Genomic DNA, 19609 nt, shown 5'->3' on the forward strand with positions numbered 1-19609 from the left:
ATTCTTGAACATTGGGAGAGCTCTATGTTGATAGTAAAACTGCCTTGTTTACCTCAGTCATGGCAATCATTGAAGATGTAAGATTTAAATACAAATTGATCTGAGGCAGTTTATTTTACCTGAGTAATATTCGAACAGTTTCAGGGCTAATGATAACTGAAAAAAAAAATACCGTGTTATTATTCATACTAGAGTAGTAACGCAGGTACTGGCAGTTCTCATTTATCCCCAGACTTTCAGTTAGATACCGGGTTGTTGTCTGCTTATAATATTCCTACTAATGAGAGAGAGAGAGAGAGAGAGAGAGAGAGAGAGAGTGTGTGTGTGTGTGTGTGTGTGTGTGTGTGTGTGTGTGTGTGTGTGTGTGTGTGTTTCAGCATGTCTTCCTCACAGCTTGGCGACCGCACCTCCCCTGCCCTGGCCACCATGCTGCAAGGGCTGCCAAGCGTCAAGTATGGTGGTAAGTACAGATATCCAGTCGCCTTTCACATGCACTAACCTTTGGCATTCACTAACACTTGATATCTTTTCTGTATGTGCGTCGATAAATTTGTTGGGATAATCTCTATACTATGTTCGTTTATCAATTTGTGTACATTCCCAGCTTCTTATATTCCTTTTACATGTTTATGTTCCTTTATTTTTTTCCTTTTCTAATTGCCTCGCTGTGTAATGGTTGTATCACGGCTGCGTGGCGGTAACGATGAGAGTATGTTAACTACTCGACGCTACTATTGACACAAAATATGATGATGATGACCATGATGATGATGATAATGATGATGTGATAATGATGATAATGATGATAATAATAAAAATATTATTATTACTATCATTAGTATAATAATAATAATAATAATAATAATAATAATAATAATAATAAGAAGAAGAAGAACTAATAATATTAATAAAAATAATAATAATAATAATAAGTAATAATAATAATAATCATCATCATCGTTGTTATTATTTTTATTATTATTATCATCACTATTATCATTATTATTATTATTATTATTATTATTATTATTATTATTATTATTTTATTATTATTATTATTATTATTATTATTATTATTATTATTATTATTATTATTATTATTATTATTATTATTATTATTATTATTATTATTATTATTATCATCATTATTATTACCGTATTATTATAATTATTGTTTATCGGTGGGGACTTCCACCATCCACTCACTCGATGAAATACTGCCTACAGACAGCTGTACATTCTAGATGGCTTTCTATACCTCCCTTCCCCCCGGCCAATCATTTACTGCGTGTGGTGTTGTCAGATAAAGGCTGGTGGTCCAGTGGGCTAAAGCTGTTCAACCGGAAATGGGGACTGTAAAAGCTTACATCCAGGACAGGGTTCATGTTTATTGCCGTCCATTATGGTACTAAGGGGCTGCCAAGGCTGGCCATTCTTGCCTTAAATGTCGGGATTGAGGAGCCCAGCGTCTTTTATACTGTAGAGAATTATGTCAACTATGTTCCAGTCCGCCCGGGTCACGTGACCCACATGCAGCACGAGGCCCTCAGACCTATACACATACTGTAGACCGCGCTTCGCTGGCCAAGTGTACGCAGCCTGGTGAAGTCAGCGGATGGGCTGCCGCGGCCATCTTGGTGTGCCGATAGCTGGTGCTTTCACTACTTACGGTGGATATACGTGGCGCTCAACAAATGATTCTTTGTTGTTGTTGTTTTTTTTATTCCACTTACTGTTTATACATAATCAGGAAGCTATAAGCATCACGATAATATTTATGAACAATGAAATGCGAGGTATTGATATCTATGTCTTGTAAATATGAACATAAACACAATAACCGAGTCAACAACTTTTTCATGCATATTCATCAATATATGATCACTTTAATGTCATTTGTCTTTCGATTTCCTTTCATATTTATCAATCATCAGTGGAGTAAAAACATACGAAGAGAACCATGTTAGAAAAAAGCAAAAAAACATTAATATTTACATAGTTTAACCTTAAGTGAAAGATTAACTTTTAGAGCGTATCGGAGTTTTCATTACCGGATTTCATTTTATTTGCGTCTGACTCTGGGCATAGACTGAACAGCCTGCTCCGAGGCCCAGTACCTCTCCTCCCACACACCTTCACATGTCACAACTTCGGCGCTAACTCCCATTGTCCAAACTGAATACATGCTAGGCTGTCTCGTACAGAACTCTGGTGTATTGATGCTAGAGGGGGTGCTTTTACGACATGTCGGGGGGACTTCGGAAGGTTGGTAAAGTCTATTTTAATTAAATTCAGATCCCTTAAACTGTTCCCTGCCCCACCCAGGATTCGAATCCGGGTCCTTTCGAATCGCAGACCACCTCTCTGTGCGTTTACTACATGTTGGCGGGACTTCAAGTGGGGAAATAGATTTTTGCATGTTTCATTGGCGGTAGGATCACTTTTGAACCAGTTCAATGGGACAAGATGTATGCTAAGTTAGTCATTATACAGTCAGATTTTCCACATAATCATATTACGTGTTTTCTAAATGAAGGGAGGTGGTGTCTGAGCAAAACATTATTGTTGTCTAATCATCTTCTCTGTTCTTTCTGTTCTGTCCGTGAGTTAAATGAATAAGTAAAAAATTATACTCTCCCACAGTCTACATAATGAACAATCACATAAAATACTTCAAGGTCAAATATCTATCAAGATTCATTACCCATCTAAAACTGAGGATGAATTCCTCTGCTGTGTCGTCTGAACAACATTGTCTTCGGAAAGCGCACGACTGACTCACAGCTGTCCCACATCCAAAGTTAATTTTCTTTTACCTCATTTTCAGCAAAGTAAATATTGATATATTTTATTTTCTTGTTGAACCTCTTCCCTATGCTTTTAGTGAAGTGGTGGTGTAGAACTGATAAAGAGTATCGAAAGGATAATAATGGCAGAACATTATATATTGACCACTTCGTTTGAAAAAAGCACAGTCACACGCTCAAGCAATTTGTTTATATACTGATTTACAACACGTAAATATTGATATTATGCATTTTTTCTTCGTTGCTTTTATACGCAGACTTACAGCTACCTGATGATTTATAAACAAAAATGAAAGTGGAAAAAATAACCACGATAACAACTAAAATAATGACCGCTGTTTATACTTACGTGTAGACGTTTGTTTACTTGGAGTCCGGCATACCAAGATGGCCGCTAGCCCGTTTCCTGTAACGTTACAGAAGAGTCTTGGGACGCGGTCTATGTGTATAGGTCCGTGACAAGGCCTCGCAGTGGTGCGGGCAGTAGTGGCAGGCCAGCTGAATGTCCAATGAGTATTTTTATTTTAACTGCGATTAATTGGTTCCTTCATTAAATATGCCACGCAGCGTTGCCAGAGGATGCTCTACCCGGCCTTGACAAGGGATGATGGTGCACATATTTCCCAGAAATCCTCAGAGAAGAATGGAATGGAAAAGTCCGTTGGGAAAATTAGGAAGTATATGGTGTCATTTGTGTTCAGTAGGTTTCATTTTTATTTTTTATTTTTTAATATTACTTGTAATGTGAGTGCGTTTAAGTACTTGGGTAGTGTGATGAGTAAGGATGGAAATGTAGAAGGTGAAGTGCTTGAAAAGGTACAACAAGGAAGAAAGGTTCCTGGTTCTTTGAAAGCAGTAATAGGAAACAGGGAAGCGAGCATGGAAGTGAAGAAGTCGCTGCATGACACTATTGTGATACCAGCTCTAACATATGGAGGTGAAGCTTAGACCTTGGTGGAGGGACACAAGTCAAGAGTGAGAGCAGTGGAAATGAGTTATTTGAGAGGAATATGTGGAGTCACATGGAGAGACAGACTAACAAATGAGGAAGTGAAGGACCATTGTGATGTGGATGTGATAGAAAGCGTTAGGAGAAATGCACTGAGGTGGTTTGGCCATATGAAGAGGATGGAGAGCGAGAGACTGACGAGGAGAGTGTGTGTGAGTGAGGAGGAGGGGGAGAGAGGGAGGGGGAGGCCAAGGACGAGATGGAGGGATGGAGTGGAGAGGTATATGAGAGAGGGGGGTGTGAGCTGAGAGCAGGGCAGTGAAATGGCTGGGAACAGGGCGACATGGAGGCGATTTGTTTGTGGCCACCCTTACGGGATTAAAGGGTCTGGCAAAAGAAAGAAAGAAGACTTGTAATACTAACATTTGATCCATGAAACACTTTTTATCAAACTAAAAGATCTTTAGGATATCCCCACCAGTCATGTAACCTATGGTCATATGCCCAAACTGTCATGCCACAACTGCAGACTCCACCACTGTGGCACAGGATATGACCGGTTAGCATAATTTTTCAATAACAACTGCTTTATAATTCACCTACAGCTCACACTATTTGTGTTTTCGAAACTGTCAAGAACGTGCCTGCAGTACACATGTTTTTCCAGTAATGGTATTAAAAATAATAGCACACATTTATTCAACAAATGTGTTATAAGATTTTCAATGAAGATCTTAAAACAAACAAATACCATGAAGACTGAATGTCATATTCCACTTCATTTGGGAGGTTAATATGTAAGTTACTCTATATGTTATCGTAGAAAACAAAAAATGAATAAATAAAAAATAAAAATCCTTACATCATAGAAAATAAAATGGATACAAAATAATGATGGTAATCCTAAAAATAAACAGACTGCCGCACCCGTACAGTCACCACCTTATGTTTTCATGTAACGTGAAAGGTACTGCAGTAAACAATGTTAATTATACTTACCCTGTGTTGTGAAGATATCACAATCTTGAAAACCCTCCTACCCCTCCTGGGGGTAGGGAGGGTTTCAAGAACACTCCCTCAGTATCCCTGCTTGTCGTACTAGGCGACTAAAAGGGTTGGCGGAGGGTTAGTGCCCCTCCCCGGAAAACAGCTAACTAAAAAGACGAACAAGAAGCCTCGGACAAGGACTGACCAAAAGATGACGACCAAGTACCAGACAAAGGACTTGGTACGGATCGTGACGTGGAATGTAAGGGGTACGAATGATGTGGTGAAAGAGAGAGAGATTGTCCAGGTGCTTGAGGGTGAGAAAGTGGATGTATGTGGAGTAACTGAAACTAAATGGAGACGAGAGAGTGTGAGAGAATGGGAGTATGGATGGGATATATGTGCAGGAGTAGGTGAGAATGAGAGGGCAAAAGAAGGAGTGTGTATTGTTGTGAGTAAAAGATGGAAGAAGAACATAAGAGAGTATGGATCAGTTAGCTCATGGGTTGTGTGGGTAAGATTGAAAGTTGGAATACTAATGTGGGTGATTGTGTGCGTCTATGCACCAAGGCAAGATCGTGCAAGCAGAGTGAGAGAAGAGTTCTGGACAAATGTGGAAGTGTGCATGGAAAAGTTTGGAAGGAATGAGAGAGTGTTTTTGATTAGTGATATGAATGGTAAAGTAGGGAATGTGAAGGTGGATGGACTAGTTGGTGAGTGGGGCGTGCCTGCTGAGATAGATGAGAATGGCAGTGCGTTAGTGGACATTTGTGCCGGGAGGGGGTTGGTGATAGCCAATACCATCTTCAGGCACAAAATGATCCACAGGTATACATGGCGAGTGATGAGAAGGGTGGATGGTGAACTGAATGAAAGGAAGGCAATGACTGATTATGTGTGTGTGGATGAAAGGATGCGAAGATGTGTAATGGATGCAAGAGCTTATAGAGGTTGGGAGAGTGGACTTTCTGACCACTACTTGGTGGTGGCCAGAATCAAGATTCAAGTAAGATGGAGAAATAGAAGAAGGGAAGAACGGAAGGAAGGAGTAGTTGCAAGGAGAGTGGAAAGGTTACAAGAGGATGAGAAAAAAGCAGAATATAAGAAGAGAATGGATGAGGAATTTGGAAGGAATTTGAGTGTAAAGTGGAGGGACTATAAGAAAATGTTCTGGAAAGAGATGAAAAGAATAAGACAGGGTGGCAGTGCAGTTAGTAGGGGTAGGTGAAAGATAAAAATGGTAGATTACGAGTGGAGAAGGGAGAAAAAGTGAACAGATGGAGAGAACACTTTAAGTAATTGTTGAACATAGAGAATGGAAGTAATGCGAGTATAAGGTGCTGGGGAATGGCTGGGAGGAGGAGGGAGGTGAGAAGACAGGAAGAAATCAGTAGGCTGAAAGTTGTGAAAGCATTGAAGAAAGTCGAATTGGGGAAAGCCCCAGGAATTGATGAAGTGTGTGGTGAAATGCTGAAGCATGAGGGAGAGATAGTAGTAGAATGGACGTGGAAGATGTGCAGTTTGGCCTGGGAGGAAGGTAGAGTCCAGGAGAATTTGAAGTCAGGTATAATTATTTCCTTGTACAAAGGAAAAAGGGAAAAAGAAGTGTGTGGTAATCATAGGGGCATTTGTCTTCTTAGTGTAATAGGAATCGTGTATGGTAGGATACTTATTGACAGAGTTAGGGAAATAATAGAGAAATTAGTTGGAGAAGAACAGGGAGGCTTTAGGAAGAGAAGAGGTTGTGTAGGATAGATACGGTAATCCCTGTACTATCCGGACGCCCACTTTCCGGACATCCCCACTTACCGGACATTTTCGTCCTGGGATCCAATATTCCCAAAATGGGACAAAAACCGCAAAAAATTCGAAAAAATCCAACTTTTTCCTGCCCGTAATTTGAACTTAGCGCACCCGGCGCAGGCCACCTGTGTTTTGGTGTGTAGTTCCGCCGCCGTCCACTAGAACGCCCCTGCATCCTCCCCACTTACCGCCCATCTCTTGTTGTGTATGCACTCTCATCGTCATGGCCGCCCACGTGCTCGCTTTTGTGGTGGTGCCTTACCTGCTGCAGGCTCTCCTGCTGCTCTCGTGCCTCTTGTTAGTGTGTGTGATGATGGCCCCGCCGCTGAGAAGAGGAAGAGAGTGGTTTTGACTCTGGAGAAGAGGAGGGAGATATTGGACAAGGTGGATGCGGGATGGTCTTCCTCACACATCCTTCGTGAATTCAGCCTGGCCTGATCTACTTTGTTTGATATCAAGAGATCCCGAGACAAACTCATGCAGTACACGGCTGACTTCTCATCGAAAAGCAAACGCAACGTGGAGAGGAAGACGATGTTTACTCCCAAGTATGCTGAAGTCGACCACTCCATGTTGATTTGGTATCGACAGCAACGTGTTGCTGGTGTGCTGATGCGTGGCACGGAGCTGAAGGCTGCTGCTGAGAAGTTTGCAAGGCTTCATGATGCCCTAGACATCAAGGCATCTGAGGGTTGGCTCTTCTCGTTCAAGTTACGACATGGCCTTACCAACCGTAAGTCTCATGGCGAAGGTTTGGACGCCAACGAGGATGGAGTAGAGGAGTTTCGGTACAAGGTGAAGCGCTTGATCGACAGGGAGGGCCTCACTTTTAGTCAAATCTACAGCGCTGATGAAACTGGTTTATTCTATCGTTCTTTGCCTACAAACACTCTAGCAGAGGAGACGGAGATGCATGTACCTGGCCGCAAGCTCTCCAACGGATATCTGCTCTGTGTTGTGCTAATGCTAACGGCATGCACCGTCTTAAGCCCGTTATTGTTGGCCATGCAAAGCAGCCTCGGTGTCTTCGTGGGGTGATGGATGTCCTTCCTGCCGTTTGGTACCATTCCTTGAAGGCATGGTTCACAGTCCAGATCTTCAAAGACTGGTTCCACCGCCATTTCGTCAAGGAGGTCATCCATTACCAGACGGAGAAACTGGGAATCCCACCCGACCAGGTAAAGGCCCTCCTTCTCCTCGACAATGCACCTGCCCACCCATGCGACAAGGAGTTGGTGGCTGAAAATGGGCGCATTAGGTGCATGTTTCTGCCACCTAATACTACTGCTCTCATCCAACCAATGGACTAAGGAGCGATCGTGGCAACGATGAGGCTGTACCGAAGGAAGTTCCTGGACGAGGTGATGGTTGTTCTCAAGGACGAGGATGAGCGCAGGGAGGGACGGGACATGCGAGGCCAGCAGACTTTGGAAAACCTTTGCTGCTACAACATGAAGTCTGCCATCTACAACTGGACCAGTGCATGGAAGTCCCTGTCAAGACTCTAGAAAATGGTTGGTCTTGTCTGCTTCTCGTAATGGATGTGGAGCACGATTTCCTAGGTTTCGAAGTGGATGACATCCATGCACGTCCACGTGCGCATGGGGATGATGTTGATGTGGACGAAGTACATGAGTGGTTGAATGACGAGGAGGGCGATCCTGGGTATCAGACCATGTCTGATATCAAGATCGCATCTTCAGTTGCAGGTGTCAGTACTCAGCCTGAAGATTCTGACAAGGACGGCGATGATGATGCGGACTCCTCTCAGCATGACACTACTCCAGCCATCTCCAAGCTGAGCGCACTCCAGGAATACCTAGAGTTCGTTCTGGATTACCTGAAGCACCTGGACTGCGACAGGGAGATGGGGCCCTTAGGACTTGTGGAGGAAGTGCGCGCTTTCAGGCAGCGCATCATTAATTGTCAAAATCGTCGTTCCTTGCGTCAATCAACCATTGACAGCTTTTTCAGGCCCGTGACCCCCGCTGTGCCCAGCCCTGGCTCCACTCCATTGCCTCCCCAAGACAGGCCCTCATCCTCCGAGCCACAGCCCAGCACATTAGGCACGGTGGAGTCACCACTCAACGTGAGTTTGCGCCTCTCCTCAGAATCATCTGCAGTGGGTACTCCATCACCACGACCCAGTGACGCACCCCTAGGTCACCTGCAACAGCTACTCTCAGACTCTGACAGTGATTAAACGGCTAGAACTTCTCCACTAGACCACACGGGAGTTTAGTGTTGCGCACTGAAAAAAAAAAAAAAGTGCATAGTGTTAAGAAATTAGAATTCTGAGTGAAAAGACACAGATTTAATAGACTTTCAATGTAGCGTAAATTAACGAGTGTGTCATGTTTAGAAAATAGATTTATGAGTGCAAAGACTTTAAATGCAGACTGCAACACTTATTTATTAAGGTACAATGGAGCGCAAGTAAGACTAGAGTGCGCAGTGTTAAGAGAATGGAATTCTGAGTGCAAATGACTAAGTTCAGTGCAAGACTTCATGTACAGTGTACTGCAGGTGCTTCAGGAACTCCTTACTGTCAGAGTCTGAGAGGAGGTGGGTTATTCATCGAGATGGCCATGGCCTTGCTATAAGTACCCAGAATGTTTCATATTGTACTGAATTTTCCATACTGTACTTACCTCTAACACCTCATTTCACTCTTTTATGTCCCTTATTGGTGTGAATAGGGTATTAGGTGCTATGCATGATCAGTAGGGAGGTATTTTTCTGAGTTAGGCTAGGTTAGGGTCCATAACTACCAATCCAGGAGCCAGGGACTTGTTGTAAGTACACAGAATGTTTAATATTGTATAAACTCGCCTCTAAAACCTCATTTTATGGTTGTTTTGCATTTATTGCAGTCTTTTATGTCCATTATTGGTCTGATTTGGGTCTTAAATAGGTGCTATGCATGTCCAGAGGGAGTTGTATAAGTGTTTTTCTGAGTTAGGGTCCATAAGTACAAGTCCAGGAGACTGGGGCCCACTATCCAGACGGAACCACTTTCCGGATATGCCTTTGGCTCAATTACGTCGGATAGTGGAGGGATTACAGTATTCATTCTTAGATCTTTAGTGGAAAAGTTTCTAGAGAAGGGAAAGAAGTTGTATGCGGCCTTCATGGATTTGGAGTATGCATATGACAGGGTGGATAGACAAGGATTGTGGAAATATTAAGAGTATATGGAGTAGAAGGGAAGTTGTTGAATGCTGTGACGAGTATGTATGATGGTGCTAAGGCTGCAGTGCGTGGGGATGGTGAACTGAGTGAATTTTTCTCTTTGATGGTTGAGTTGAAACAGGGATGTGTTATGTTTCCATGGTTGTTCAATCTGTACATGGATGGGGTATTAAAGGGATACAAGGTAGGGCAGTGGATGTTGGAGTGGCCCTAGTGAGAGAGGGTAGTGTTTGGAAACTCCCTGTACTGTTGTTTGCAGATGATACTGTGTTGTTAAGCGAAGACGAAGGGGAGCTGCAAGGCTTGGTGGATGAGTTTGGGAGAGTGTGTAAGAAACGGAATATAAAGGTGAATGTAGGGAAGAGTAAAGTGATGGTCTTTGAGAGAGGTGAAGTCAGTGAATGTACAGTGAGGATGGATGGTGAGGAAATGGAAAATGTGAGTACGTTTATGTACTTGGGTAGTGTGATGAGTAAAGATGAAAGTTTGGAGGGTGAAGTGCTTGAAAGGGTACAGCAAGGAAGAAAGGTTGCTGGTTCCTTGAAAGCAGTGATAAGAAATAGGGAAGTGAGTATGGAAGTGAAAAAGTTACTCCATGAGAGTATTGTGATACCAACTCTAACATATGGAAGTGAAGCTTCGACGTTGTTGGAAGGACACAAGTCAAGAGTGAGAGCAGTGGAAATGAGTTATTTAAGAGGAGCCTCTGGAGTCACATGGAGAGACAGGCTGACAAATGAGGATATAAAGGAGCGTTGTGGTGTGGATGTGGATGTGACAGGAAGCGTTAGAAGGAACACACTGAGGTGGTTTGGCCATGTGGAGAGGATGGAGGGTGAGAGACTGACGAGGAGAGTATATATGAGTGAGGTGGAGGGGGGGAGAAGGAGGGGGAGGCCGAGGATGAGATGGAGGGATGGAGTGGAGAGGTATATGAGAGAGGGGGGTGTGAGTTGGGAGCAGGGCAGTGAAATGGCGGGGAACAGGCCGACGTGGAGGCGATTTGTTTGTGGTCACCCGGTACGAGATTGAGGCATCTGGCAATAGATAGATAAATAGATAAATTCTGTTTCGATGGTGACATCCAACCTAAAATTCTCTATATATCTTCATATTATCAAGCACTATCTGTCATAAACAATGTGGACAATCATAAAATGATATATATATATATATATATATATATATATATATATATATATATATATATATATATATATATATATATATATATATATATATATATATATATATATATATATATATATATATATATAATGCCTAAACTCATCAAATTATTAACTAATAATAAAGGAAAATTCATCATTTATTTACTAATAGTAAAGGGAAACGATAGTTATGGAAATAAATTCACTGGACCGCAGAGCGATTGAGCGAGCTTTGGGAGCCGGGAGGGTAGGCAAAATGGTGCCTTATCGCCAGCTGTTGCAACTTTCACTATACAAGTCTCTGGAGCAGGCAAACCCCAGGCCCATATGTTCCTGATGGTGCAGAGTAATAGGATTGGATGATAGGCTGACAGAACAACGACAATAAGAACAACAATACTACTGCTAATACTACTATGACAATAATAATAATGATAATAATTAATAATAATAATAATAATAATAATAATAATAATAATAATAATAATGTAAATAATAATAACAATAACAATAATAATAACAATAAAATAATAATAAACAAAAACAAAAACAACAACAAACACATTGGTACGCAGATAAACCCATCTCCGCCTACACCCCATAGGTATCAGCCCCCAACCCACCAGTAATGCCTAAGAGATCTGTCCCTATTTTTCCTGTGGGCTTTTTCCCCCCAACAGATCTACAGTATTTTTACTCATGGAACTTATATTGTATATGAACCTATTTTTCTCCATGGGTCTGTTGTCTCATGTGTTGACAAGATAGACAAGGAGGTAGGTAGGTGCGACCAGAGTCGATAATGCGGATATTGAAGAGAATCGTTGCCACCAATGTCGGGTATCGTGGAGGATCGTAGATTACTGCTGCTGCCAATGTAAAATCGCTAGGCGTTAGATGATGTGGAGACTGTATGTCTGTAAGTCTTCTTCTGTCTCACTCCTCCCTCTGCCTCTCTTGTATCGTAAGTGAAGATGGGGTAGCGACACTCTGGGATGATAGTATTATTGTGACACAGTTATACTTGTTCACGGACAGAGTGACGCGACTAGGATTGTCAGAGTGACAGCTAATCCTACTCTTCCCAGTCTCCTACTTCTTCTCTGCTCTATCTCCGTCTCTAATGCCTCTCAATTTCCTTCTGACTCTCAATACCTGATACTACGTATATATTACGGCCATGCTTCCGGTTGGTTGATGTGTGTGCATATGTGTGTCTGTACAGCATCTGGCAGGCTTCCGTCATGTGAGCTAACTGGCTTCCGGGAGTGTGTTTGGCAGCATCATGAGTTTGATATACATCGTGAGATTCTTGATAGTCTGGGACAGATGTGTGTGTTCCTGTTCCTGAAGCCCAATACATATTTACCTGCCTATTACATATTGTGCTAGTTTTTCATATTGTGCTCTGATTATATAATGGCTATAACTAGTACATATTGTGCTATGACTATATTAATAGCTAGACCGGTATATTGCTCTGTCACGCCAAAACCTCGTACCTATGACCTATCTTTGTTATACAGTCTACATAGTGTACAGGAATATGTTACAAGGCTATTTTTCTACTTGTTAAACAATATAGTTAAATACTAATGTAAATACATGGTATACATCATGATTTTGTAAAACTGGATGTAGTAACATAGTTGTACATTACAATATATATATATATATATATATATATATATATATATATATATATATATATATATATATATATATATATATATATATATATATATATATTGTTACGGAACAGAGAAAGATAACGTACACTTTAAGTGAGAACACGAAGAGTCACCACTGTCCCGTAAAGTTCCAGGTTCAAAACAAAAGAGTTAGGTAAAATTACAAGTTAAAGTTTAATGCTTAAACTAACAACAAAACATTCAGGACTCATAAGGATAATGTAATGGCAAAAACAGGTTAAATATATGGTTAACTGCAATAGCCTCTATTAACACGAAATTAGCAAGAGTAAATTTTATCTAAGTCAGCCCTGATAAAATGAGATACCAGATAATACTCAGTGAATGCCAGATAAATAATTACAGATACAAACTATTATCTAAAATGACTGACATAAAGAACCCTACATGAATTACAAAAACGTCACTAGGCCTACAAATTAAACTTATGCTATACAGTACAAGAAAAAATGCAACAACAGTTATACTCAAATTACACACAGCTGCTAGATGTTTGGAGATTTCTTGAGCACTCACAATAATAATATCTGTACAGGGGAGGACAGAGATGTGAACAAAATGAGGAGCAGATCTAAGTGGCAATGATGCAGAGACTGAGCTCATTATATAGGGGCCGGCAGAGCCTGATACAACTTGTAAGAGGACGCGCAAATGAAAGCCATGGGGACAAAGAGATGACAATCCCGCAAAGTATAACAGAGATGTCGACTTACTCTACTATAACGGTAGAAGGGGGGAACTGAGGCAGAACACGCTCGTGATCAAACATGCAGCATACCGTGCGTTAAAATTACACAAAGGATGATGAAATCATAGGCTATGTAACACCTCCCCACAAAGAAAAAAGAAATTTACAAAGGAAATTTCTTATGACTAAAACAATCTGTCTAAAGTCTAGATAAGCAATGTGCAATAACATTTTCTTTCCTAGTGTTACAAAACATGAGATCTCCCTAGCACGTTCAGTCATAGGTACTTGCCAGTATCCCTTTAACAAATCAAACTTACTTATGTACCTAGCCTTTCCGATCTTGTCTATGCAATCTTCCACACGAGGGAGAGGGTAAGTGTCTGTTTTGGTTATCTGATTAACACGTCTGTAGTCAATGCAAAGCCGCTGTGACCCACCTGGCTTAGGGACTAAAGTGACAGGAGAACTCCACTCGCTCTGACAGGGCTCAATCATCTTGTGGTCCAACAGGTAGCCAAGCTCCTTCTGGATGAGAGGAACTTTCACTGGGTTCACACGGTAAGGAGGCAATTTAATTGGCTTTGCGTCTCCAACATCGACATCATGCATCAACACAGTGGTTCTTCCTGGAGTAGCACGGAACACTTGCAGGGTACTCCTGCAGTAATGCCGAAAACTCCTGCCTTTCCTTGGGAGGTAGATGAAAGCTTAGTCTGGAGATCATTCATGATATCAGGATTCTTCCCCAAACTATCACTCAGGCTCATACTGCATGGGAGAGCTTCACTTGTAGACTCGGGTGGAACAGCTACAGTGCAGACTGGATTATTTTCGTCCCGCCTGTGATATAACTTTAGCATGTTGATGTGACAAAGTTGCTTGTTCTTTCTACGATCTGGTGTGGCGATGACATAGTTGACATCACTGAGTTTCTTCTCCACGAAATAAGGGCCACTAAACTTGGCTTGAAGAGGTTGCCCATGAACTGGTAGCAGAATCAAAACCTGATCTCCTGGCTGAAAGTGGCGTAACCTGGACTTCTTATCATACCAAGTCTTCATCTTCTCCTGAGCAGCTCCTAAATTCTCTCTCGCCAGCTGTAAAGCAGTGGACAGCCGTTCTTTGAACTTCATCACATACTCCAGCAGGTTGACGTCGTCTTCCTCCGACAGCCAGCATTCCTTGAGTAACTTAAGGGGTCCTCTTACTTCATGGCCAAACAGTAGTTCAAAAGGTGAGAAGCCCAGTGATTCATTTGGAGATTCTCTTGCAGCGAACACAACGAATGGAAGACCTTTATCCCAGTCTTTCTGATGTTCCAAACAGTATTTCTTGAGCATCGATTTGAGTGTTTGATGATATCTCTCCAACGCTCCTTGGGTCTGGGGATGGTAAGCTGAAGACGTGATCTGGGTGATGCCCAACTCTTTCAGAGACTGCTTGAAAACATTTGACATGAAAATACTTCCTCGGTCTGACTGTACCTCCTTGGGCAGACCAAACTTTGTGAAGAACCCTAGCATTTCCTTAACCACGTTCTTTGCTGAGATGTTTCTAAGTGGAATGGCTTCAGGATAACGAGTAGCCATATCAATCATGGTCAACACATAAGAAAATCCTGAAGAAGTCTTAGGAAGAGGGCCCACAATATCCACCAACACACGGGTGAAAGGCGCCTCAAAAGGAGGAATGAGAACTAGAGGTGCAACCTTTTCGGTCTGATTACACTTCCCCACAACTTGACAGGTGTGACAAGACCCACAATACCAGGAAACATCCCCGAAGACACCTGGCCAGTAGAAATGTTTCAAAATGCGTGCCACAGTCTTCCCCACTCCAAGGTGCCCCGCCAAACTGGAATCATGAGCCACTCCAATGATATCCTGCCCACAAACACGAGGGATGACAACTTGATGTACAACCTCCCATTCACAGTCGGCTAATGCTGTTGGGGGTCTCCACTTCCTCATAAGTACTCCTGACTTTACATAATAACAAGTAGAAGCACCGGCTGACTCTTCTTCACTGTAAGCAGAGTTAGCTAGACCTTTCAACTCAGGGTCAGCAACCTGCAACTCAACCAACTCTTGACGAGACAAATTATCAACACTACGGGGTACTGCCTCATCTGGTGAGTGGTCCAAATTAGCAAGAAAAGTGTCAGCTAGGGTAACATCATCATCATCATTATCCTCTAAATCACCAGTAACTTTAGACTTAGCCCTAGTGACAGCACATGCAGGGAACACATCAGGGACATCACAATCCTGGGACGCAGCCACTGGCTCACTAGACAACTGAGGAGCTGGACACACTTGACTTCCACCAATATCATTTCCAAGTAAGAAAGTTACACCTGACATTGGGAGTGTCTCAACCAACCCAACCATAACGGAACCATTAACAAAACCAGACTCTAAATTCACTCTACACAGAGGGACAGAGAAGTAATTATTCCCTACACCTTGTAAGATTACAGTTTCATCAGAGGAATTAACATTAGAGCCTAGAACACTGGTCAGCATAAGGGATTGGCAAGCACCTGTATCACGATATATTTGAACTGATTTCCTGTCATTACTGTCCAGAGGACTGACAAAACTATCAGACAGGAAATTAGCACATGAACTCTTGAGAGTGTCACCCACGTTACTGCTCAAAAGAGGAGCTCCATCATGAGAATTTAAGTTACCCCTCAAAGCAGGTTCAGTTAACTCAGTTAAAGAATTCTGGGAACTCTCAAGAGTGGACACTAGACCAATTGACTGAATATTTAAAGACTCCTTTTGTTCACATCACGCTGTCTCCTGAAACATCTCTCCGTAGTATGACCAAGCTTACTACAATAAGTACATTTACTTTTCTGAAATCTAGAGGTGAAGCTGGTATTTACTTCCTGAGAAACATCATCCTTATTCTCTTTCCTGTTACCTGTACTCTGAGTAGAGGCAACGTACTTACTCTCAGCTTTCCCTTTTTCTCTAGAATATCTCTTGTGAGTGAGAACATACTCATCAGCTAAAACTGCAGCATCAGACAAATTATCTATTCTTTTCTCATCAAGATATAGGCTTACATCTTTACTAATACACCTTTTGAAATCCTCCAGCAAAATCATCTGCTTAAATTTATCAAAATCAGAATCCACATTCTTAGAATTTAACCACTGATCTAACAAATCTTCTTTGATTTTTGCATACTCAACATGGGATTGCTTATCTTGCTTGTAAGTTGTCCTAAATTTTACTCTATAGGCTTCAGGAACAAGCTCATAGGCCTTAAGAATCAAGCTCTTAACTACATCATAATTATCAGACTGATCCTGAGGCAAAGATGCATAAGTTACTTGAGCTTTACCGGTGAGAACAGTTTGAAGGAGTACTGGCCAATACTCCTTAGGCCAATTAAAACCTGTAGCTACCCTCTCAAACAACTGAAAATACTTTGTTAAATCAGATTCATTAAAAGGAGGGACAAGTTTAACATTTTTAGCCACATCAAAATCATCAGAGCAAGATGATCCAGTTCCACCTTGTTTCATGCGATACTCATGGTCTGCCGGAATCCTGGCAAGTTCAATTTGTGCCTCAGCCTCTTTAGAACGGGCCTCCTGCAGGGCTAGCTGTAACTTAGCTAATTCAATCTGCGTTTGCTCATTTGGAGGAGTCACACTAAACAAGCTTTCATTAATCATGTCAACAATCTGATCTTTAGAATGATGAGAGCGAACAACAATTCCCAATTGTTGAGCAACAAGCTTAAGTTCATTCTTTGTTCTGTTTTCTATATCCAACACTGTTTGCACATTTGACAAAAAGTCCTTGGCTTCATCAAGTGTAGTAATAGTAGACATAATTAATAAGAAACAGTCACAAAATATCAAGCAATATCCTTATGATAATATCCTGAATATCCTGATATGAGGTCGCCAAATTTATGTTACGGAACAGAGAAAGATAACGTACACTTTAAGTGAGAACACGAAGAGTCACCACTGTCCCGTAAAGTTCCAGGTTCAAAACAAAAGAGTTAGGTAAAATTACAAGTTAAAGTTTAATGCTTAAACTAACAACAAAACATTCAGGACTCATAAGGATAATGTAATGGCAAAAACAGGTTAAATATATGGTTAACTGCAATAGCCTCTATTAACACGAAATTAGCAAGAGTAAATTTTATCTAAGTCAGCCCTGATAAAATGAGATACCAGATAATACTCAGTGAATGCCAGATAAATAATTACAGATACAAACTATTATCTAAAATGACTGACATAAAGAACCCTACATGAATTACAAAAACGTCACTAGGCCTACAAATTAAACTTATGCTATACAGTACAAGAAAAAATGCAACAACAGTTATACTCAAATTACACACAGCTGCTAGATGTTTGGAGATTTCTTGAGCACTCACAATAATAATATCTGTACAGGGGAGGACAGAGATGTGAGCAAAATGAGGAGCAGATCTAAGTGGCAATGATGCAGAGACTGAGCTCATTGTATAGGGGCCGGCAGAGCCTGATACAACTTGTAAGAGGACGCGCAAATGAAAGCCATGGGGACAAAGAGATGACAATCCCGCAAAGTATAACAGAGATGTCGACTTACTCTACTATAACGGTAGAAGGGGGGAACTGAGGCAGAACACGCTCGTGATCAAACATGCAGCATACCGTGCGTTAAAATTACACAAAGGATGATGAAATCATAGGCTATGTAACAATATATATATATATATATATATATATACGGAGCCTCTGTGGTACAGTTGGTAGAGTGTGCTTTTCGCACGCTGGTGGACGAGGGTTCGCCTCCCGCCAGAGTTGTAAAAACTTTGGGACATAAGGGGTGCTCTGGTTGAACCAGTGTCGGCTTAAGGAGGGCCGATTGCACTTGGTTCACAGACTACACACACATCCAAAGCCACTAGAACACTACAATTACAAGCACTTCTCACCCTACATACAGTCTCTGCCAGACAGCCTAAGTCACTGAGCAGAGATACATTGGCTGTATCGTCCCTGCTTCGGTAGGGATAGGCCGGTCCTGCAGTGGACCTCAACGGCTGATGATATATATATATATATATATATATATACAATAGCAAGTCTACAGTAGTCAATCGTATAAAGAATGTACTTGCTATCTATATATATCAGACATAATAATATGGTAACATAATAAAATGGTGGCATGTATCTTGTTGCGCAGTTTATTGTCAATATAATATACTATATGTAACCCGACATTTTTGTCAGTTGCATGTTTTAAAACTTGGGTGAAATTAACAATATGTGTACTCATATTTAAATTCATTGTATTGTAGGTAATGGTTGGAAGAACTAATAGGTGTGGTTTAAAAGAGCATAGTGGTTGCTAGTAGGTAAGGTGGACAGTGAAGGTGTTGGTACTGAACGGTAATCCAGTGATATGTATAAACCAGATGCTGATGTATGGGTTGGAGGTGTGTCTGGGCAGGTTACAAAAACGGATGAATTTTGAGTGAAATAGAAAAACTGTAAATGTCCAAATCGCTGATGATGGATGAATTTACCTGGAGTAAATGTGAAGTTGCAGTGATGATGGATGCTGCGATTCTTTACGATAGCCATTCTTTACGATGGCCATTTCACAAGGGACTGTCTCAGCTGGCTGAAAGAAGATATACGCAGGACAAACGTGAAATGTGTGCAATGATGTACTATAGCGATCCCTAGTTTCTTTACTCCCCTCACTCGAGAGCAGTCGAAGCCAGGGCTGAAGACAAGCCAGGCAAGCGGACATGGTTAGTCTAGCAGTCTGATAATGGTTCACGATGACGGAATGACTCACACATCAAGCCCAACATTGTCACTGACGCCTACCATATACTCTCAGTCATTAAATATAAGTGAAATACTTGTCAAGAAATGTAAATGAAAAAGGATAAAGGCATTCATATCACTTAATGCATACTTATAATATTTCTCGGCTTCCCAATACATTATATGAGCATGGTTCGCGTTCGAACTATCTTTTCAGTGTTCCCAATACTCTCGAAGTACCAAGTTAATTTAAAAGCAATGACTGGTCAGGGTCAATGAGAAGGAACTGATAGCAACAAGAAGAATGCATGAATAATACTGACACCTGCATAATGGTATATCCGCATTATTACTTGAATTAGATGCTTCAGTGTTGCAGTAATCACAGACTACGAAGCTACTTCGAGAGTAATGTGAACACTCTGAAAAGGTTTGTTCGAACAGGGACCGTGTTCACATGATGCATGGGAAATCGGGAAGCACTTAAAGC

At 41.4% G+C, this 19609-nt stretch overlaps 1 protein-coding gene across 1 annotated transcript in view; it reads left to right on the forward strand.

Annotated features, from left to right (window-relative positions):
- Positions 1 to 19609, forward strand: part of LOC145415116 (carbonic anhydrase-related protein 10-like) — a 201410-nt gene that overhangs the window by 138434 nt on the left and 43367 nt on the right. Inside the window, exon 6 of the mRNA XM_080284537.1 lies at positions 394 to 460. Coding sequence (XP_080140663.1) covers positions 394 to 460 — 67 coding nt within the window. The remainder of the gene's footprint in view (positions 1 to 393; positions 461 to 19609) is intronic.

Source organism: Coenobita brevimanus, chromosome 13 (assembly GCF_032717465.1).
Source record: "Coenobita brevimanus isolate Jiangsu-jjx chromosome 13, ASM3271746v2, whole genome shotgun sequence".
Taxonomy (NCBI): domain Eukaryota; kingdom Metazoa; phylum Arthropoda; class Malacostraca; order Decapoda; family Coenobitidae; genus Coenobita; species Coenobita brevimanus.